Here is a 24,440-nt window from a genome sequence, read left to right on the forward strand (position 1 = left end):
ACTGCCATAAAGAACTTCCTGAGGCAGTGGTGGCCTCAACATGGTGGAACCAGATCGCTAACCGGGTGTATATCCCTTCCACCGCCCAAGAAGGCCACATTCGATCACCAATCCACCTCCTCATCCACCGTTTTGTGGCTAGCACCATCAACCAGAGGAAGGATTGGGACAAGGTCCCAACCCTCAACATCTTCTATTTATGGAGTATTATTACTCCCGACGCTTTTTGCAACCTCCCATATTGCATTGCCAAATTCCTCGCTGAAGGGGCGGTTAAAGAAAAAGTCAACTCAAAAATCAATGGAGGCATGTTTGTGACTAGACTAGCGAGGTCGTATGGGATTCTAGATTTGCCACAAGCTCGGGCACTCACGGTTATCCACCCTCCACCATTCAACACTGCACTATATCGGAGGGCACGGATAGTCAAGAAGTTTGGCGACTCATTCACCATTCCACATGAAGACGAGCCGACGATTCCCGAGGAGCCGGGAAGGCGGGTCCGACAGCGTGGTGAGCGGGTGCGAGAAGACCCACCGGTTATTCCGGTGGAGGAGGACAATGACGGATGGAACCAATTGGAGTACCGACGCTACTTGGATGACATTGGACAAGGGGTGAATTATAATAACCAATCTTTTGAATACCTTTTTCAACAGATGAATATTGCCCCAAGACCCGGTCACGGATATCCATACATTATGAGTTGGGACGAGCGAATTAGGAGAAGAGATGGAGAAGGAGGAAGTGGCGCAGGAGGAGCCGACATGGAAGATGAAGAATGAAGTTTTTTTTTTTTTTTTTTATGTTTTTATGATGTTTTGTTATGTTTTGAACAAATGTTAAACATTTGGATGATGTTTGTTTTGTGGGTTGATTATTATTGTCACTTTTAGTTGTTTAATTTTTTCAGGGATAGAAGATTACGAGGCATACTAATTTGTGAGGGTCAAGAAAGGAATGAGAGGTTTTCATGAAAAATATGGAGTCTTGTTCTTAGGATTGCGTCTGTGAGAGTCGAGAGTAATGGAGAGTGTTGCTGCTGAAGGAATTACAGTGAGGGTCAGTTTGCATTTCCAATTTCAAAACCAGAGTAAAAGCAAACGTCAACTGGACCAGTTTTGGCAAAACAGCGCCTACTCGCCGAGTGCACAAACTATACTCAGCGAGTACCTGAGATATTACACGATATCGTTCCAAGTCAAAAGATACTCGCCGAGTCCACTCCACTACTCGCCGAGTATACTGCCAATTTTGATTTCCAGAATTGCTTTGAGCATTTTCACTGCTGCATCTGTCCACTTTTTGTCAAGATTTGTCACTGGAGATTTTCTAAGAAGCTTGTTACGTGAAATTTTCAAGCTGTCAACCACACGAGACATGACACCCAAGCCATGGATGAGCTGTTCCCATGGCTAAAGACAAGAGAAGAAGGAGCTAAAGAAGAGAGTATCAACCTATCGACTGCTACCCCATGGGAGTGTGTTCCAATTCCCTCTATATATTTGAATTTTTATTCTTTGCATAGTATGCAATGAGGGCATTGCATAAAATAAGTGTGGGGTAGGGGGTTGGTCACATATTAGAAAACTTACATATTAGAAAACTTAGAATCTTAATTTAGGCTAATTTTTTAAAAAAAAAAATTTGCATACCAAAAATATTACTTAGGGATTTAATTTAGAAAATTTTGGTAAAAGCAAATTAGGATTCCATATTAGAATTGTGTTGATGATTGCATGAAAACCCAAATGTTTAGTTGAGCCTATATACGTTCTAGTGCATTTGTGGCTTCCTTATTCCAGTGAAATCATGGGACAAAAACACGACCCCGCTCAGCCCGAGGGATGCAATATGTTTAGCAACCTAAACCTGAAATGTATCTAGGAAAATTATTATCTTTAGCCAATAAAGGTTGAGATTGAGCGCCCCTGCTTAAACATGTAGGGATTTGAGTGAAAAAAATGAGGTACATGTAAAAAAAAAAAAGAGAATTACAAGAAAAGTTGAAGAATATTGGAGCAATCAAAGTGAAGATCAAAAGATCAAAATTCCAAGAAATTCAAAAAGTTGAAGATACCAAAAATCAAACAATAAAGGTGGTGAATTCAAAGAGATCAAAGATCAATTTATCAAGGAAGTAAAGAATTCAAGAGAGCTCCATAGTGGTATCGAAAAGTTGTAATTCTAGATTATGTATGCTTAGGTTGCTCAATTAAAAATACCTTGAGGGTAAGAGGTTTTCTGCGGATGGATTCGGAGGGTTGCATAAAATGAGCATAGTTCGGGGTGAGTGGGCGAATGTTTATGAGGATTGTGAGTATTTGGAGTATGGGGGGTCCTTAGGAAAAATTTTAGACACAAATGTATGCGTTGCGGTCTTGGCATAATGGCTGGGTTAGATTGGAGTTGTTATATGTGATTCTGATATGTCTAAAATTTAGTTTTGCTTGGGGGCAAGCAAAAGTCAAGTGTGGGGTATTTTGATATGTGCATAATTAGTTAGTTATTTAGCATACATTTTTATTCATTTTTAACTAATTATGTGAATAATATGGACAAAAGGTACTTATTATTGTTTAAATTTTGTTTTCAGTCCAAAAGACATGCTTGGAAGTGAAAGAGAACAAGGGAAAGATTTTGAAGACCAAAGAGTGAAGATTGAGGGACAAAATCTCATCTACTCGGCGAGTACACGAGTCTACTCGGCGAGTCCAGCTGAATATTCCAGAAGATAGCCACAACTCCTGATTTAAGACGGATAATAACGAGTCTACTCGGCGAGTTGGGTCTGCTACTCGCCGAGTACACCCTATTTTGAGATATCTATAAAAACCAAGCCTTTATCCGATGGGACTACTTTTCTGGCAATTTTTGAAGATACTTCTGCGATTGAGAACCCTGGAAGATGCTGAGGAATTCTAATCTTCAACCTTTTGAAGAATTGAAGCAACTAGGTTAATCATTCCACTTAGCTTTAGGATTTGCGTATGTCTAATCTAGTTAAATTTGTTTTTATGTTTGTTTTTATTGCAACTATGAGCTAAATACGTTTTTGTTTCTGTTTGGGGAATACCAAGGAATTCTTATGGTTTAATTCTTAGCTTTTGATTAATTGTTTATTGGTGATCTATTAAATTAAGTTTGTTAAAGAACCTTATGCATTAATCACAATTATTTTTTATTAATTGGAAGACAATTAAGCTGCATGAACATCTCTTAATTGTTAACCTCATATGTCTATGTGAACACTAAATCATATGCTTAGGAATAATGATTATGAAACTAAGATTAATAAGACAATAGTTAGATTACTGTGTGAGCTTGTTTGAGAAACCATCAAACAAGAGGTTAATTGAACCACTAAATTGATTAACCACTACAAATCTTATTTAATCCAAATTGCTAATCTAGGGAATTAATTAGTTTAAACACTTGATCACTGCTTATATTAATTGATTGTCTAAGGGTTAGGAGTAATGAACATGAACCTAACCACTATAATTGGTAGCCAATAACAACTAATCTATCATAAATACAAAATAACCATAGGAGTGAATTGGTTGAACCTAAATAGAAACATCTTTATCAAATTTGGTGAATTAGTTGTCTGCTTTAGTTATTTAGTTAATTAAGTGTTTATGTGTGCTTAAGTTTCTAGTCTTGCAAAACTAGAAGAAAAACCTTTTACTTTCAATAATTATTTTAGTTAAAATTAGTTATTAGTTTAATTTTCCGTTCCCTGAGTTCGATACCTTACTTACTAAACTATACCACTAAAAGACAGGTTCACTGCCTTTGTGTGCTAAATTTATTAATAAAAAAGTAGGGATAAAACAAATGCATCTAACACACATGATGTACCATCACTAATACATGTGTCCCCTTCGGTAGTAATATGAAAACCATAAAACTGGGGTTGAACTCTAACTCTTTCGGAACGTCTAAGAGGTAAGGACTCGTCAATCGGTGCAACCGGAGTTTCCTCCTCGGGTTGAGCGCCAACATTAGAGGTTCCTTCATCACTCGACTCTTGAATCTCTTCAAGATCGATTTGCCTCCCATTGTCCCCTTGACTTATGAGTTCTCGCTCTTGGAAAACCCCTTTCCTCGCAACGAAGACAACATTGTCACTCGGTCTATAGAAGAGATATCCAAAGGATCTCTGCGGGTAGCCGATGAAAATACATCGCTCACTAAGAGGTTTGAGTTTGTCGTGAGCTTCTCGTCTTACGAAAACTTCACAGCCCCAAACCTTGATGTGTGCCAACGAGGGAGCTTTCCCTGTCCACGTCTCGTGAGGTGTTTTGGCAACCTTCTTTGTAGGGACTCGGTTAAGGATATGGGCGGCAGTCTCTATGGCATACCCCCATAATGAGATAGGTAGTGAAGCACGACTCATCATAGAACGAACAATGTCTAACAGGGTTCGATTATGCCTTTCTGCCACACCATTCAACTGCGGTGTCCTAGGTGGCGTCAATTGCGAAACTATTTCGCATTTCTTGAGATAGTCGTGGAATTCAAGACTTAGGTACTCTCCTCCTCGATCGGATCGAAGCGTCTTGATTTTCCTACCCAATTGATTCTCCACTTCATGTTTGAACTCTTTGAACTTTTCAAACGTTTCTGACTTGTGCTTGATTAAGTAAATATACCCATATCTACTATAATCATCGGTAAAAGTCACGTAGAAGCGGTTCCCTTCCTTTGTGGTGGATCTAAAGGGCCCACACACGTCGGTGTGTATGAGATCCAATAAACCCTCACCCCTCTCACAAGTGCCAGTGAAGGGTGACTTGGTCATCTTTCCAAGTAAACAAGATTTGCACGTGTCATCTTCCCTAAGGTCGAATGACTCCAACACTCCATCCTTTTGGAGTTGGGCTATGCGCTTCTTGTTGACATGTCCAAGACGACAATGCCACAAGGATGCTCTATCCATACTATTGGAAGAATCCATACACAACACATCATTTCCTAGGTTATCTACAACCATAACAATTTCATAAATTCCATTACAAGGCATTGCTTCAAAATATAAAACACCATTCAGACAAGCATAAATCGAACCATTCTCATTATTAAACGAATATCTAAATCCTTGTCTAAACAAACCATGAAAATAAATGATGTTTCTTGCTATATCTGGCGAGTAGCAACAATTATTTAAATCTAAATTCAATCCATTACTAAGCACTAAGGAAAACACTCCAATCTTGGAAACAGGCGACGATCTTCTATTCCCCATGATTAGATTTATTCTTCCAAGCTCCACATCCCTATTTCTTCCTAGTCCCTGCAAATCAGAACAAATGTGGTAACCACACCCTGTATCAAGAACCCAAGAAATAGCATGAGATGAATCATTAGATTTAATTGTGTATATACCTGCAAAATATGGCTTGATCTTTCCATCCTTGATGGCTTGCAGATATTCTAGGCAGCTTCTCTTCCAATGCCTTATTTTGTGGCAATGATGACACTCTGCCTCTTTTGGGTTAAGGTTGGGCTTAGCAGGATCAACCTTGGTCCCACTAGAAGAGGAACCATCTTGGGACTTTCCCTTGCGGTGGTTCTTCGAAGAAGCCTTCCTCTTCTTGCCCCTTCCTTGTCCAATAGCCAAAACAGGAGCAACGGATGGATTGGGAGTTGGTGCAACAGACTTGTCCTTTAGGTTGCTCTCAACAGTCCTTAGGAGCCCTTGGAGTTTGCTTAGGGTGACCTCTTCCTTGTTCATGTGGTAGGTCATGTGACATCCCCAAAATCTCGGCCAGAAAAGACCGATTTCATTTATGCTTTTTAAACATTTTCAGAGTAAATCCTTTTAATTTTAAAAGAGATGCGGAATTTGTTCCCAAAAACAAAACATGATAAAATAGATATTTATCAAAACATTTCATATAGAAATATGATTTCATTTCATAATCAAAAGTCGGGATGTCATGTTCCGATACAGATCATAAAGCATAAACGATAACATTACAAGTCATTCAACAAATATATACATATACAGACTTGTAAACAAAACAACTTGATGATTCGCCCATCTTAAGCTCTTGCGCCACTTCCTGTAATACAAATAAACTGAGTGAGTCAGGCTTGGGAGTCTGGTGAGCATATAGGTTTTCAACCCACAATAATTATATTTAATTTCAACAATTCACAATAAACCCGATTACCCATTCCCATTATCCTCACTTTACGTCCCTAAAATAACATCTATTGTAAGGAACCTAATTCAGGATTTTCAACGGGACGAACATTACTGCAGAGGGGCTTCCTGAACAATAAGTGCCCTAAAGGCAACCATGTGGGGGATAGAGTACACCGGTGAACACGTCGTTCACAACACCTACAGGTAATGAGCCTGCTAGTGTTCCACAAGACAGCCTAGAATAGTCTGTGATCGTCATCCATACTCTGCTGAATGACTAGAATAACACCAATAACACCGAGGCCTCTCATCTATTTATTTCACACCAATTATCTACCCATGTTCTACCCAACATATTAGTAGATAAAAATATACATTTTTATACATTGTTTAAAAACCTGTATAGCATGCTTTAATCAATACATACTCCACATAACAAATGAGACATACATACATAACACGTAATTCATAGAGAATATATCAGATCTATGAGATAGAAGAGAGTGAATATACATTCACACATATAACAGCAAAATATATACACATAGCACTTATTTTATATAGAATACTTCATAATATTGCGTTGGAATGAAAATGACTACACACTCACTTCCTGTATTCTCAAATACATTCAACGATTACTTGTATAATATCGTGTATTGAAAAGGGATTATACACTCACTTGATCAGAAGATGATCGGGCAGCACTACGGCTTGCAGAAGTAGTAATCCTCAGCAGATCTGGAAGATCTCTATAAAAATCGAACTTCTCGCGGGCAGAGCTTCAGCTCGGGAATCGCACTTCTCGGGATCTTCGGGATCTCGGGACTTGCTTTGGGGCTCGAGAATATTACCTGGGCTTCGGGGTACAAACGGCACGCAAAACGAGGCAAAGGCTAGAGAGAGAAGGAAGAAATTTGCAAAAGAACTAAGGCTGCCTCGGATCCTATTTATAGAGGCTGGACCTCGGGGTTACGCGGGGCGTACGAGGGTATGCGGGGCGTACGCCTCGGATCGTAAGCACTTGCGTCATCGGAGGTACTCGAGTGCTGACTTCGTCATCCTTCGTTGTACGCGGGGCGTACTTCGGATAGGTCGGCTGACTCCTCTTCGGATAATATCGGAGGTTTAATTAAAAATAAATATTAAATATTTATTAAACTTCAAAAATTCATATCTTCTTCATACGAACTCCATTTTCGACGTTCTTTATATCCACGCGTAGGTGAGACTACGCTCTACAACTTTCGTTTAGACTCCGTCGGCAAATTTTGATTTTATTTTTATTATTTATTTATAGGAGGCCGGGACAGAAAAACTTCGTTATAAATTCATAACTTCTTCGTCCGACGTCCGTTCTCGCCTATCTTTTCATCGTTTCACTACTAACAACGAGATCTTTGATTCTCGTTTACATTGATTCGGATAAAAACCGCTCGATCTCAAATCGAGTATTCGGGCTGCATACTGCCCAGTCGAAACTTCAGAAATTCATAACTTCCTCATACGAAGTCAGATTTGGACGTTCTATATATATTCAGAAACCATGTTTCGGCCACTACAACTTTATGCAAAGATATCAGGCATATCTAATACTTTAATTTTGACGTTTATTTTATTCTTAATTCATTAAATTATAATAATTAAGAAAATAAACACATAAATCACATAATTCACATAATTTACAAATAATACATTTTTATTATTTCAAATTGGGGTTACAAAGGTTAACCTAGACTATTACATTGCTAAAAATGGCAAGCCCAGAAACACGGGTGTTACAGGTCATCCTTAATTGGTTGTAGCATGAGGGCAAGGAGTGAAGAACAATGTCGATAGCCAAATCTTCCCCAAAGTTGACATTCAACTTGCGAAGACGATCGACATACCTTTGCATCTTTTGCAAGTGCACGGTTAGAGACTCTCCACTTCCCATTTTAGCAGTGATCATATTCGTTATGATCTCATAGCGCTCTTGCCTCGCGCTTTGGTGATATCTCTCCATCAAGTCTAGATGCATCTCATAAGGATACATGTCCTCATAGGACTTTTGGAATTCGGAGTTCATTGTGGCTATCATGATGCAATGGACTTTCGTTGCATCACGCTCATGTGTCTCAAACACAGCCATTTCTTCAGGAGTAGCGGTTTCTGGATTGATCTTTTCGAGCTTCTCATCGAGAACATACTCCTTGTCCTCGTAATGCGCAATCGTGCGAATGTATCTTATCCATTCGCTAAAGTTCGATCAATCGAAAGTCACTTTTTGACAAAGGCTCTTTAGCGTGAATGAGCTAGCAGCAACGTTGTTTGCGTTAGACATCTACAAATAGAAAGGAACAAAGTTGATTAGAATTAAGTCCCTAATTAACACCCAAAATGAAAATTTAGGGCTAGGACCCAACAACATTATTTACAAATTAGAAAAGGGGTACCGTGATCCAACATGCAAATAATTTGGAGGTAAGTGAATGACGATTCACTAATTCTTCACCATGAAAAACATAAGTTTTAAGTTTTAAATGTATTGAGAATTCCTAGATTCTTTGAGATTCATTGAACCTTTCAATGACATGTTTAAATCTCGATATGCCCCTCTAGTTTGTGACTGGGATACCAAGGATCACAAAGCGGGTGTGAATAACCATGCAAATCTACATGGTGCCTTCATTGTTACAATCACCTATTCGATGTGACGGTAAACCACACACGCTCCACCGAACTATGACAAACAATGAATCACCCTTTGCCACCTTTGCTTAGAACCAATTAGTGTGCCGGTTAACCACACACGCTTCACTAACATCTAAACAATGGTTCTAAGTGTAATTTCATGGGATTGCATCAATTCACTTTTCCTAAATTAACTAAGATTAGGAATTTTTATAAAACAGTTTAGTTAATTTAAATAGATTCATTATACTTATTAATGAGAAGAGGTTTGCCCTATCCTACCCGTTCGGCTAACGACCCTCCACCAGTCAAGCAAGCGGTGGGTGTGAGTGTACACCCATTAAGCGCCATTTTATAGGCAGCAACCTTATACCCACCTTATAGACTGACTTCGTGAATGAGGCCTACTAACGGTAAGACTAGCATCTTTAATCATATATATATATATATATATATATATATATATATATATATATATATATATATATATATATATATATATATATTAAAACTGTAATATTATATAGTATAGTGTTGAATTTTAAACTTGTAAAATTCTAGGGTTTGAAATTTAAATTATTCAAATTAAACTTTTAATCACAAAACTTAAATTTCAAAACTTGAGGACAAGGTTTAAACTTTTCAAAACATAAGGATCAAATAGCAAATAATATAAATCAACTAATTAGATTATCTCAATTTGATCTTATTCAATATTACTTGCAAGACAATCCACCAATTCAATTCAAATAATCAATTATTATCATATAAGGAAATTATTATTCAACTAATTGGTAATTATCTTTTGTTTGGTCAAGAATATACTCATATATTTGATAAAAATCGGATTTTAATGACCCAAAACAGTTAAGCCAAGTATCCTCAAGTAAAACAACAAGAAATCCCGAAACTACCTCCTTTTGATGCTCGAACTCGCCGGGTTCCCACTATGGACTCGCCGAGTTGGAGCTACTCGCCGAGTTCATCAGGCAGAATCACAAAAATCAAAATTTTCAAGCAACAAGCAATCAACCAATGCATCAATTCAATAGAAATCAATCAAAGCTCTGATACCACTGATGGGTTTGAGCCATAAGAACTTTCCTATGTGCACATGCAAACCCTAATTGCTTTGATCTAGGTTTCTCTAATTGAACATGCATTGTATCCAAGACTTTCAATACTAGATCTAATGTAAGCAATTGAATCTAATCATATGAATATGGATCTAGAACAATACCTTGGATTACTTGCTTGATACTTCTTCTTCTTGGAGCTTAGAGTCACAATTGTCAGTCCTTTAATGGCTTACAAACACCAACTAGCAAGAGAATGATCTTGAGAGAGAGAGGGGAGGGTGATAAATCGGCTCTAGGGTTCCTTGCCTTGCATGAGAGCCGATTTCCCTCACCCTAGGGATCTATTTATACTATGAGCTACTAGGGTTTCACCTTTAACCCTAATTGAATAAATTAGGCCCTAAGCAATCCAAGATCCTCCTAGATATTAGGCTTGGACGATTTTATGGTCCTCTAACCCTAAAATCCGTCCACCCTTATTTCCATAAGGATACATAGCCCAAAACACAACTATCACACATTTGACAGTTTATGCCCCTTTATTCAATGAACCTCTTCAAGTCACCAAAGTAATTCTCAATTAATATATGACTTATATTAATCAAATAACATTATTATTCCTTTAATATATTATTCTCATAATATATTAACAATAATATATCTTCTCTCTTAACAAATCATCCTGTCAAGTTGCTACGGTGAAGGCAACCCAAAAGGACCATGCACAACTGGGTCAAGTACTTACCAAATATAGTTACAGCCTTAGACACCAATCCAACATGATGTTGGTTAAGAAGAGATTTTTGGTGTAAACTTGAAGTTAAACTATGGAGTCTCACCAAAAACTTACCAAAAGTGATGAGCTTTAATGAAGAGTTCTTGGTGTGCCCTTGAAATTATCGAAAACTAGGAGGATGGAAGGGGAGAGTTCCTTGTGCTAGAGAGGAAAAAAGAGAGAGAATTCTTGAGTTTGAAGATGAAAATTAATGGTGGTGATGAAGGCCTTATGGCCGAGAGTGAGAAGAGATAAGAGAGAGGGAGGGAAATGTTGAAGTGATGTTACATGGGTGTATGTGATTTCCTTGTTATTTGATGGGTTTAAGCATGGAAGTCCACCATGCAAAGATTAGGTAGCACTTGCATGTTTAATCTTTTTTTTGTGGGCCGAGAATAGGGTAAGGAAAAGGAAATGAAATAGTTTGGGCCCTCTCTTGACTTAGTTCGAGTTTATGAGGCCCAATATAAAAAATTTAGGACTATTAGGCCCTTATGAGGGCTCACAGCCCAAAGAAGCCCATGATTATAGTTTACAGGCCATTAGGGCTTATGAAACTATATTCAGCCTATCATGGCCCATTAGAGATAAGATGAATCATTCTAGGCCCACATGATCCAAAATACCTTAGTTTCATGGATGTGGGTCCAATTAGAGCCCAAATAGGGTTCCTTGGCCCAAAATAATCAAATTGAGAGTTTATTGGTCCATTAGGCCCAATAAGAGGATCATAGTCCACAATAAACTAGAACCGAGATTTTTAGGGTTTTCAACCCATAGTTGAATATATGAGATGTATTGTATTAGGTTTTGAACTTCAATCAGGAGTTTGGATTCAAATGGATTATTTCATGTTAGCATATAGCTTGATACTCACTTAGAGTGCAAGTCTTACAATAATTGATGTTTACATGAAAATAGAATATCCTAGATAAAATGCTAGTTGTGACTGTCATCACTTTAACAAGGGACTGCATAGTTACTTTTATTTTACACATAGATATGAAGTATTTAAGATAATTACATTCTATATGTGCCTATTATCTGTGTTCCTGATATATATGCTAGATGAACGACTTATACATGGGTTTCTTGATTTAAATTGCATATGTATTTTTATACCTATAAATATGTTATGTGGAGATGGGTAGATAAAAAGATGATATAGATGATGAGATATAAAAGATGAAATAGGTGATAAGAGGCCTTGACTTTAAATATGATCCAGTCGTCTAGTGGAGTATAGAGGACGACCACAGATTATTCTAGACAGTTTATTGGAACGCTAGAATGCTCGCAACTTGTAGGTGTTTTTGAACTAAGTGTTCACCAGGTGTACTCCATCCCCCTCAGTTGCCTTATTAACATATATCACTAAGAAATCTCCTAAACATTATTGTCAACCCCGAAGATGATCCTTATGATAGTCCCTCGAAGATGATCCTTAGGATAACATATATTCCTTATTGTAGGCTAACGTTTTGCAATATCTACTTCGCTTTCAATTGTCCCTGTTTGTTTTTATCTCTTTAGTCTCATTTAACTAGTTTATTCCTTATTGTTCACCAAGTGTATCTTTGCAATATCTAAGTGTTCACCAGGTGTATCTTTGCAATATCTACTTCGTTTTCAATTGTCCCTATTTGTTTTTATCTCTTTAGTCTCATTTAACTAGTTTATTCCTTATTGTAGGCTAACATTTCATGTTCCAAGAAATTATTCGTTGTGGGCAAAATGAACAGCCCAATTTATCTATTCATTTATTTTCGTTTTATACGTGCAACTTATTGCATGTATTTTCTTTTTTTCTTTTTTATCTAGTCACATTCCATTGTTTATTCTCTATTGCATGCTAATGTTTCATATCGTAGAAGATCATTCGACGTGGCATATGAACAAGTCAATTTTTTTTATGTTTCTTTTACGTCGGAGTTCATCATCGAAAGGACCGTCTCTACTGTCCGTAAGGACTGTTTGATTCTCACATCCCCGTTACCGCATTGTTATGGATTAGGTTGGTGTTAGTATTAGTGTAAATGGTTCATTAATGTCTATTTTGGAAAACCAACCTCCAATGGTACATTTTCCAACACATTTCTTAGCCCTATACATAAGTTTATATTTTTTGTCTCTAAAAGGTCACGATTTATTCGTCTCGTTGCTCATACTTGATCTGCTACTGTATTCGTTGCTCTTAAATTCTTGGCTCGACATCACCATCTTCCTAAACTTCATCATATCATCATTGTAGTCCTTTGTGTCATAAACTCTTGTTTCACCATTGCTTATTGGTGTCCCTCCTTTTGTTGTATTCTCGTTCAAGCTATCCAACGATGCATCCCCTTCCAATGCTCGTACAATCTGGTTTGTTCATGTCAAATACCATATATAAATTAGCTCATGCACACATGAATTTATCTTTTACATGATTTAATTAGGGAAGTTAGAGAAAACAAAAACCTAAACTCTGAATCTAACCTGGCTCATCTTAGGGCGCTTTCTAGCAGAATGTCGAACTGCAGCTGCAGCACAAGAAGCCATGCGGGCCATCTCTTTTTGTTCGTAATTACCTTTCAAACGTGGATCCACGAGCTCGTTGTAGTCTCCATCTTCCAATGCCTTCGCGATGAGTGGTTTCGCCTGTTTTTTAATTTCACAAGTTATAAAAAGAAATCACTAAAGTTTATATAAAATTCATTAAGGTTAAAAAGTTGAATTAGGTTAAGCTAGTTACAAACCCATTCGACAAGACTGTCGTCTATGTAATCGTTCGAGGGATCGACCGGTTTCCTTCCTGTCAATATCTCCAATAACATGACCCCAAATGAGAAAACATCTGATTTATCTGTTAGCTTCCCACTCGAAGCATACTCTGGAGCTAAGTACCTGTTAATCGATTCAATAGACTGGAGAAATTTATATGCAAAAACTTTTAAAAAAATCGTACACTTCATCATTTTAATTTATAGATAAATAATTCACCCAAAAGTCCCCATTACACGAGTTGAGACATGTGTGTCGTTAGCTGATGTTAGTTTAGCCAATCCAAAATCAGCCACCTACAACAAAATATCCAAATAACCTTTTTGATAAACATAAAACCATGATGAAAGTTATTATTAGTTGTGATATCCTTCACGTTACCAAAATAGTGTCAATTTTATAGAACATGACTCGAGCACTTTCCAAACGGTCACCCATCTCTGTACTATTATTGCATAGGTATATAGTTGTTCTTTTAGATAGCGTTTGGTAATGGGACAATATTAGATGGAATTGGAAAAGATAGAACTAGAATGGTCTGAACAAAACAAATTGTTTGTATAACATTTCGTAAAATCGGAAAATGATAGAATAAAGATTTAAAATTACCAAGTTATCCTTTAAACTTATCATATTGACTTTTTAACATATAACAATTATGAATGAGAAACATCGTGTTATTTTTAAGTCCTATTATAAAAAAAATATACACACAAGTTTATATGATGACAAAGATGGGTGCTGCTCTCACTCTTTTTCTTCATTAAATTAATGGAAAGAATCAAGATTAGTCATGTATTTTAACAAAGCTCAAAAAAATTATGTAATTGGGGTTTGCTTCTATTAATTGGAGAGTTTGATTTGTGAAAAATGTGACTGGGGAGAAAGAGATCCAAATACTCAAGTTAAATGAGAAATAATCCATTAGTAATAAGGGGCATTTTAGTCGCAAATTATTTGTTCCATTCTTTTGGATAAGACAAAAAAAATCCCATTTGAATCGGTTTTTGTTATCTTGTTTTTGTTCCGTTCATGCCAAACACCCCAAAAACGGTTTTGTTATGTTTTGTATCGTATAGTTCCATCCACCAAATATTATTTAAGATATTATGTAATCATAATTTTAAAACGCTTTTGATAGGAGAAGTAACCTTATAACAAATTCTTAGTCCCCCTTCAACTACCATGACGTGAGACTAATTTTACACTAATTGGAGTATAGAATTTAGTCTCACATCGACTGAAAGGTAACAAAACATTCTTTATAAGATATGGATTTCAATAGCAATGAGTCTCATAGAACAATATAGTTAAATGTTCTCAGAGTAAAGTAGTACCAAGACTCGTGAACCACTTATAAGTTCAAAACGAACAATATCTTTATGTGTGCATGAAATGTTATAATGGCCCTCAAATGTATTCATTCATTTAAAGTATTTCTACTTTTTACCCACATTACATACCTTAGCCTCATACTCATGGTCAAGTAGAATGTTAGCGGATTTGATATCTCGATGAATGATCCGAGGATGGCCTACAAATTAGAGGAAATGTTTAGACTATCGACAAATAGAACACATGAGAGAATGATAGAGTAATAATGTCGTACAATCTTCGTGAAGATACGCAAGTCCTTTGGCAGATCCAAGCGCGATATGCATTCTAGTTTGCCAATCTAGAACAAGTTGACTCTTTCCTACAAATAAAAGTTGGATTCATGATGCATTCCTACAAAAAACATGAAATGTTTTTTGTGTAACTTGTACCATTTTGATATGGTCAACATGTATTAATATAAAGTAAATAAAGATGTTTAAAAATACACACCATGAAGATGGAAGTCCAAAGTTTTATTAGGAACGTATTCGTAGACTAGAATCCTCTCCGCATCACAAATACAATATCCGACGAGTGAAACCAAATACCGGTGGTGGACCCTGCTAATGATCTCCACCTCCGCCTGAAACTCCCGTTCACCTTGTCCGCTGCCCGCTTTTAAGCTCTTTACAGCCACCTCTTGCCCGCTGGGTAACACTCCTTTATGAACATACCCAAAACCTCCCTGCCCTAAAATGTTGTATCCGGCGAATCCTCCGGTGGCGGCTGCTAGCTCGTCGTATGAAAATTGGCTCCTGAAAGCTAAAGACATGACGGATGTCGCTGACATTCTTGCCCCCGATGACGCGCGGCCGGTGTTCACCGGTGGTGATTGTCCCCAATTACTACTGCCGCCGGGGCCACCTCCGAATTTGACGACATGGTCTGGTTTGCCATGGTAGTGTAGTCCACCACCGCCTACTCCTGGAGGTTTTTCATGGCTATCGTCCAAATAATAAGGTTTCTTCTTCTTCCGATTACAAAGCAGACAAACGATAACGAGAGCAAGAAGCACCACAAGGGCGGCAGCTACTCCGGCGACGATTGTGATGCTGGTGGTGGCAACAGAATCTGAATTTGAATCAGAGTCATTTGATTTATATGGTGATTTCCGGTTAGAATTTTTAGGTAATTTGTTGTCAGGATCTCTGTTAGAAGCACTTCCACGTGGCGGATACAAGTTAGGAGGGGTGAAGGTAGATGATGGACGTCGCTTCTTTCGTGACGAGGTTGGGTTTGATGGCGGCTGTAAAGGAGCGGCAGGCGGCGGAGTTCCTCCACTGTCTTCAGGCGGTGAGGGTGGTGGTGAATAATCTGAAGGTGGTGGCGATGTGGGGGCCGGAGCAGCCTCTGGGGCCGGTTCCATATGTCAAGATGAACTTTTTCCGGCCCTCGGAATTAGAATCCCTCTGCCGGAAAAATCAGACCTTCATCTGTAACTTTTAATTCACCACCCCTATAATCTATTTACTAATAATTGTGTAGTAGTGGTATTTTTCTTGATTTTCCTCCTCAATGCAAATCTAGAACTACATTCCAAATTCCAAAATCCAAAGTCAAAATTCGCATAAATCAATCATACACCCTTTCTGTATTTAACATTACAAGAATTCAGAAATAACCCACGTTTGAAAATCTGTATTTCTTTTAGCATGAAAATTGAAACAGAGGATCTCCATGTTTATCATCATCATTAAAAACTCAGATTATAAATTTTGAACAAACATGAATGTTAAGACTTACAAAATACGAACCAAACACCATTCAGAATCTAAGACTTTTCCCAAATAGAATCTTTTCATTTTGCTTAAAATTGGAAAGAATTTTAGGATAACAAGTCATAAAAAGAGAGATGTTTTACTTTTACCTGAATGAAGAATAAAGAAAGGACTCAAGAAAGGGAGGAGAGAGAAAGAGCATCGCGATATTCCCAATTCAGAAAAGTCAACCGTGTCTTTCCCCTCCTACAAAGATGGACCATTCTCTCGCCTCACAATTCAAACAAAATATGATCATATAATGACCTAAAGACCAAATTAACCCCCAAAAAAATCAAGATTAAACATCTCAAGAAACTACCATGTCAATTAAAACGATATCAAACATCAAAAAAAAAGCAAAGTAATAACATATGTACCAAGGGGCAAAACTGTCATCTACTAACTACTAATTAAAAAAAACATTAAGCAATGGAGACAAGGCTATTAGCATAAGGCAACAACTTATTAAAACCGGAACTAGAGATAAACCACAGGCCTTCCACCTTTCCATCTTTCACATGATAAACAAAAAGATTCAACTCTTCACACGACTTCTTCAAAATCACACCAACAACATCATCACATGAATTACCCAAAACACTATAATAAACCTCGTCACCCTTTTTAACATCATCAATGGGAGCGAAAAAACTCATGGTATTTTTCAATGACCGAAGACCACCATGATAAACATCCAACACAAACTTTTTGGTAGAATTACGATAATGTCCTTTGACATAACATAACACTCCATGGACCTTCGACAATGCACCACCTCCGGGGAGTATTTGAACACCATAGATTTCATGCTTGAAATCAAAGGCTAACAACTTGCCACTTGTCGTTTCCCAGTTACAACTCCATTTACAAAAACACCCTCGCTTTTCACCTCAGATTCATTGAAATCGACACATATTTCTTCAGAAACCCTCCAGGATTTTGTATTTGAATCATAAATGTCAAAATACAAAATGGGTTCTTCATTAGGAAGAGAGAACAGGCATATAACGTGATAAGATGGTTGGAAATTTAAAAGATAAGGTTCAAAAGCAAGCACAATTTTTGCTTCTTGGCTATGGTAGTAAGTAGAATTTGGAAAAGTTTGATGGACTCTTTGTTTGCAAGGTTACAAACGCAATTTTCGTTTTCATCTTGGCAAAGAAGCAACCCATTGCATGAGCTTTTTATGGAAACTTCTTTTGGGAGGAGATTTAAATAAGGTAAAGGAACCCCATAAGTGAAGTGGTCAAGGGAGGTGAAACAAATTGATCTAAATTCGTCTTCAAAGATACTTGAAGTTTGACTAAATTGACTTTGGGTATGGGTGAACAATGGACTTGATATCCATGAATCTCATTCTTTATAGACAAGTTTACACCCGACTAATGATTTGGCTGGAAGGTAAGGAAGGATGTAGGTTTTTGCCAAGTATTGTATCGTTATTTCTTCTTTTAACTTATGATAATTAGGCATCAAGCTAACTTCTGGTTTTGATTCTGTAAATTTGAATATGAGTGATAATGATTATTGAGTAAACTAAAATGATTTATACAAAAAAAAAGACATGGGTGTTAGTGTTACCATATTGTTACTAGCAAGAAACTTCATTCCTTCTTTATCATCATTTTCATCTTTTTCTTCTTCATCTTCTCCATCCTCATCATCATCTTCATCTTCTCCACCTTCATCATCATCATCATCATCATCATCATCATCATCATCATCATCTTCTTCATCTTCTTCATCTTTATCTTCTTCATTCTCATCATCCTCATCATCTTCTTCTTCATCATCATCATCTTCTTCATCATGAGAGTTGGTTGAATCTTTGAATTTTGAATTCTCATTTATTGGTAAACCTAGTGAACAAGATTTGATTTGTGTATTGTCCTCATTAACAAGTGTAGTGTTTGAAGCTTCTTCTTCAGAAGAAGAAAGGAAGTCGTAAGAACCATCACTGGATCGATCCTAAAACAGAATGAAAACATTTAAATGTCATTTCGTTTATACTCTATACTGATTTCTTATGTTCTGTAATCATACCGTGTTACTAGAGATATCATCCAAATTGACAAATTCGTAAGATCCATCACTATAAACTTCCTCTTTGACCTCCATAATCAAAACCCTAACGATCCAACAACAAAAAAGGGTTAGATAAAAGTAGACAACAATGGAATACAAAATTCTAAAGTCAGTCAAAACGATTGAGGTTTTTTCATCCAGCTAGAATTGAAAACAAATTCAATAAGAACAGGAGTGCAACACAAACACTAGAAGCTGAAACCGATCAAAACTAAATGATATAAACAATTTTAATTTGGTTCAAAATTATGATATATTAAAATAAAAAATATGTATAATTAATATAAAATACTTTTACATTGTTTATCAAATTGGAACTTGTACGTCTTCAAAATCTTGAAGAATTGAGTCTAAACTATTCTAACACTCATAATTTATTTTGTCATTTTAATTGTTTTGTACCAATTTTTAAAAAAATAGAGTACTAAATTTCCTTCACCCTTAAGGGTATTTTCGTCATGTCCAAATGCATAACTAGTGTCTGGTAACTTTTGAGCTTTTAAGGGGTGAGCAAAATCTCATTGTTGTAAGGCATCATTTGTTATACAAAAAACAATGTTCAACCACTTATACAGAAATCAAAACACAAAGGTGAAGGGACTAAAACTGAAATTTTATGTAACTTTGAAAATGATCAACGGGTTTAAAAAAATGTATTAACTTGTTTAAGAAAACAATCTCACATTTGAAGTTGTGTATTTATCAATTATCATAACCTTTTCTTATAATAATGGTACATAATAACAGCTTAATTAAAGATCTGAATCCACCATTACTTCTAATAACCATAAATTCACAGATATACAAAGTGTAAAAAAAAATCCCAATGATGATATTTTATAGTACAATATCAAACTTGAGCATGCTATGTCAAGAGTCGATCTCTTCTTAATTGAGTATAACTATTTCTTTTAAGCTACCAATTCCTAAGTTTTATGTCAAATGATGACAGATAACTTTCTTTATAAATAAATACAGAATAGAGATTACGTACAGCTACTTAGATAAACCCATAAAGTCATAAACCCAATAATTGAGAGAGAGAGAGAGAGAGAGAGAGAGAGAGAGAGAGAGAGAGAGAGAGTATGTACCTTTGTGAAGGAGAGGGCCGGAAAGCACATAACAGAGGTATCTCAACGGTGAGCAGCGGCGGAGGTCGGCAGCGGGGGAGCAGCAACTGAGTTCGGCGATCGGTAGGGAACTGATATCACAAACTGTATGGGGTTTTATGGATTGAGTTAATAGGTTTGTAAATTGAATATTTATAATTAATTGTTTTCGTACTTTAAAGAATCATTTGTTTCCTAATAAAAAGTTGAAAACTAATAAGATTAGTATTACCCTTAGACACTTCCGGTTTACTCGAACATAAACAGAAATCAATAAATCGAATAAGAAAAAAAAACATTCCTCATTAAAAGCGAAACCCTCCCATGCAGTTTCATGCATGCAAAACAATAAGAAAAACTTTCAGTTCGTATATTGTTTTCATATAATCGCAAAGACTTTGAAGAAATTAAACAGATGGATCATGATTCGTGATTCTTTATGCATGAATGTTGTTTAAAGAACATACAGATTGAAATCGAAAATCGCTCTGTAAACCCCGAAAGTGAAATTGGTGAAGTGCGTAATTAGAAGGGAAAAGAGAGGTTTATACCTTTGCCAATAAACCAATATGGTTTTTAAACACAAAATAATCATTCAATGTATATCCAATATTTTATAATTTTATATACCCCTAATCCCCTTTTACGGATTTTGTGATAAATTAATAAATTATAACATCTTATACTTATCCACTGTTCCTTATAGATTATAATTATAATTATACTTCTACATATAATTATACAATATATACGATTATTGCTTGGATATTACAGTTCATTTATGGTTTTGTTGAATGTTGAATGTTGAAGAATAAGTAAATTCGAATTACAATTATGGCCCCTACATTCTTCTTTATTAGTCACAAACCATTCCATTACGTGTGCACTTTTTGTTTATTCACAAACCAATGAACCATCCGTGCAACTTTGTCGAAGAATAAATAAACTAATAAAGCCCCCTACATTCTTCTTCATTATCTACAAGTTAAAATATGGTCCTTATATTCTTTTTATTTATTTATTTTTTGACAAACGATCTAATATTTATTTCTTTATATATTTTTGGTGTTTTGTTGCCCATTAGCATATATCATTTTCCTGTTCATATATAGATTTTTTTTTTAATATTTCATCGTTTTTTAGTGTACAATAAATATCGTTTGCAGGTTTGTTAACAAAAGTTTTGCTGCAATCAATAGTTTTATTTTGCAATTTTAACCTAAATTTCAAAAAATATATATACCTTACTTTCTAAGCTTTTATAAAATAAATAAATTAAAACTTACTTTTTTGAAATATTTTTTTACAGCTTATTGTTTTACAACCCAAGTTTGTCCATATTCAAATTAGACTAAACTTTTGGTTTTTGTTCACAGTGTTTAACAAATTAAAGGTGTTCTTTTTATCCAAACACTTCCTTTTTTTGTAATTTTATTCTAAATGTTAAAAAATTCTACAATTTTGGTCGAATCTTTTAACAAAAGTTTTTTAATAGTTAGGTTTTTAAACATTTTTTACAACTTATTGTTTTACAGTTTTTTGTACAGACTTAGTTTTTTTTACAAAATTATACTTTACCAACATTTGTATACATTTGCTTTTACGTATATTTTTAAAATTCAAACTATATTTCTTTATTAATTAACTTATTCTATATCTATAGCCGCAGCAAAAAACATCAATCATACCCTAATTAATTGAAATACAATTCACATCCAACAAACTTTATTTAAAAAAACAAATTCCCATGTTAAAAAAACATAATAAACAGCACATGTACAAAAACACCTCATAGGGGCAAATTAAACCATCCACTAATTAGTGACAAAAAAACACGCCTAAAAATTAAAATGTCGACTATAGATTTCTATGAACCTATAGAAACAAGACTGTTAACATAAGGAAACAACTTAATAGAGCTCCAAACATACCATGGGCCTTCAACCTTTTGATCCTTCATATAATAAGCAAAAAGACAATTCTGCCCTTGAGATTTCTCCAAGATAAAAGCGACAACATCATCACATGAATTACCCAAAACTCTGCAATCAACCATCTCACCATCTTCGACACCATCAAGATGAACATCAACACTCATCGTACTTTTCAAAGACATAACACCACCACCATAAACATCCAATACACACATTTTAACGGAATGACAATAATACCCTTTGACATAGCATAACTCTCCATTGACCTTCGACAACGCACCACCTAACGGAAGCTTCTGAACACTATAAAACTCATTTTTCAAATCAAATGCCAACAACTCGCCACGTGTAGTTTCCCAATAGACAATTCCATTTACATAAAGACCTTCACTTTTAACATCGGATTCATCGAAATCGAGACATATCTCATCACAAGTTCTCCAAGATTTTGTATTTGAATCATAAATGTCAAAATACAAAATGGGCCCCTCACCAGGAACAGAGAAAGGGCATATAACTTGATAACGTGGCTCAAAGTTTAGAGAAGAAGGTTCAAAAGCAAGAACATTTTTTGGTTCCTTTCCATGGTAGTAACCAGAATTAGGAAGCTGAATCCACTCTTTGTTTGCAGGGTTACAAACGTAAATTTCATTTTCATCATCAGAAGCTTGACAAAGAAGCAACCCATTGCAAGAGCTTCTTATGGAAACCTTTTGTGGAAGGAAATAAAGGGAAGGGTAAGGAACCCCATAAGAAGAGTTGTCAAGAGAGATGAAACGAATAGTTTCATCATCATCTTGAAAGAAACCAGAGGTTTGACTGAAGTATTGACTTTGGGTGTGTGCGAAAAATGGGCTTGAAATCCATAAATCCCATTCTTTAGAAACAAGTTGACACTTGGCTAATGATTTAGCTGGAAGGTAACGAAGGATGTGGTTTTTTGCCATTTCTTTTATCGTTATGTCATCCTTTAACTTTATGTGAAAAGGGTAATCATGAACATCAAAATTCGAGTTCTCATAAGCCATGGTCATAAAATTTCGCTTCCTACTCTGTAATTTGAAAACAAAGAAGCGACATAAGTAAGAAACAAGAAATGATTAACAAAAGAAGATGAATAGCAGGAGATAAGTGTGTTAATGTGTTACCATATCGACACTATCAGGAAACTCCATGCCTGAAAACTCTTCTTCTTCTTCTTCTGAAGGATCAGATTTGGCTTCATTTTCGGATTCGAGTGAAAAGAATTTGATTTGAGCAGAAAGGTCTTCGTAAGCAGAAGCTTCTCCTTCTGTTAGAACAAGTATATCAGAGAGTTCAGAAGAAAGGAATTCATAAGAACCATCACTGGAGATATCCTGCAACAAAATAACAAAATTTAGATTTCATTCGATTTATAGTACTTTCTTATGTTCTTTGATCATACCCTGTTGCGAAAGAAATCCGCTTTTGTATTCATATCTTCCATGTTCACAGCGTAATCATCAAAGTCGATCAATTCAAAAGATCCATCATCACTATGAACTTCCTCCTTGGATTCCATTATCTAAAAACCTGTCGATTTGAGTTAAAATTAGCTGCGCAGTTGCTTAATTTGGTAGTTTTTGGATATAACAAGTTAGTTGAAAATTGAAATGATTGATCAATCATACATCCAAATACGTATTTTGATAAAGAAAGAGAGACACACGAGTGTGTGTGAAACGACTTGTAAAGTGAAGTCAACACGATTGGGGTTTATTCTTGATCAAGAAATGAAAACGAATTCAACCCAATACCAAAAGCAAGAAATCAAATAGAAAATGAAAACAGGGGAATTAATTTCATCTATCAAAATCGAAACCCTAACGATTTCATGCACACATATACATACATACAAGCAATCAGATAAACGTTCGTATTATTTTCGGACGATCGGAAACAAACGTTGAAGAAAAGAGATTGATCATGCATGAGTGTTTCAGCGAAAAGGGTTTGAAGAACTTACAAGATGAAATTGAAAAGGCAAATCGATCTGAAAACACCGAAAGGTGAATGGGTGAAGTTTAAAATTAGAAGGAAGAAAAGAAGAGAGGAGAGGTTTATAATTATATCGTGACGGAGTGTATTTGCTTGGTATCTTCCGGAAAATTTCGTTGCATGTAACGAAGAAAAAGAATTTAGCCCAATAGGCTTTTTACACAAGACGAAGTCAACAGTCAAATGATTTTTTATTATCATTTTTTGTGGTGTTATTTTGGTTTATATTTATATATTTTTTTTGTTGTAAATTTATATTTGTAGTAGATATCAAAATCCCGTTAAATCTTGGGATTCTTGTTATATTTGTATGATGATCCGCAATTCCAAAACTATAGCTTTCTCTTCTAAACTTTCCAAAATAATATATTTAAGCTTAACAATACGTGCACCTCAAGGGATGTGAGATCTTGTTACACAGTCAATTACATGTAAAAATCAAAGCCCATGGCAAACTGCTCAAACTTTCATGCATCATACACAAGATGTGTGGTTGAGCTCGAGTTGGGCGAGCTTAATATCGCTTCCCAAGCTCAAATATATATATTTGTCTGCGTATGCATTTATTTATTATGATTAGTCTTTCGATGTCTACAAACAGTCAATCTGAAATCTTACGTAGTCACATAGACTCAAACAATTTAAATGCAGAAACTCATATGTATTTATATATTATGACTAGCCTTTCGGCGACTACTAAGAGTCAATC

At 35.8% G+C, this 24,440-nt stretch overlaps 2 protein-coding genes across 4 annotated transcripts; both read right to left on the reverse strand.

The window, feature by feature from the left end:
* Window positions 1-12,711: 12,711 nt before the first annotated feature.
* On the reverse strand, window positions 12,712-18,844 carry LOC111902966 (proline-rich receptor-like protein kinase PERK5). Of its 3 annotated transcripts, XM_052768498.1 has the most exons (9): window positions 18,628-18,844; window positions 16,692-18,552; window positions 15,275-16,353; window positions 15,057-15,143; window positions 14,911-14,981; window positions 13,667-13,743; window positions 13,423-13,570; window positions 13,163-13,324; window positions 12,712-13,045 (listed from the first exon to the last, which is right to left on the reverse strand). In XM_052768498.1, the coding sequence occupies exons 3-9, from the start codon at window positions 16,188-16,190 to the stop codon at window positions 12,824-12,826; spliced, it is 1,683 nt and encodes a 560-aa protein (XP_052624458.1). In that variant the 5' UTR covers window positions 16,191-16,353; window positions 16,692-18,552; window positions 18,628-18,844; the 3' UTR covers window positions 12,712-12,823. The 3 variants fall into 3 exon arrangements, with proteins under 3 accessions (XP_052624458.1, XP_052624459.1, XP_023754530.1); XM_052768499.1 differs by lacking the exons at window positions 16,692-18,552; window positions 18,628-18,844 and adding an exon at window positions 16,568-16,667; XM_023898762.3 differs by lacking the exons at window positions 16,692-18,552; window positions 18,628-18,844 and having other exon boundaries at window positions 15,275-16,506.
* A 2,637-nt stretch (window positions 18,845-21,481) lies between these two features.
* On the reverse strand, window positions 21,482-23,856 carry LOC111902967 (putative F-box protein At3g23260). The gene is made up of 4 exons (XM_023898763.3): window positions 23,700-23,856; window positions 23,139-23,266; window positions 22,861-23,070; window positions 21,482-22,764 (listed from the first exon to the last, which is right to left on the reverse strand). The coding sequence occupies exons 2-4, from the start codon at window positions 23,253-23,255 to the stop codon at window positions 21,646-21,648; spliced, it is 1,446 nt and encodes a 481-aa protein (XP_023754531.1). The 5' UTR covers window positions 23,256-23,266; window positions 23,700-23,856; the 3' UTR covers window positions 21,482-21,645.
* Window positions 23,857-24,440: the final 584 nt, after the last annotated feature.

Source organism: Lactuca sativa, chromosome 2 (genome assembly GCF_002870075.4).
Source record: "Lactuca sativa cultivar Salinas chromosome 2, Lsat_Salinas_v11, whole genome shotgun sequence".
Lineage (NCBI taxonomy): Eukaryota > Viridiplantae > Streptophyta > Magnoliopsida > Asterales > Asteraceae > Lactuca > Lactuca sativa.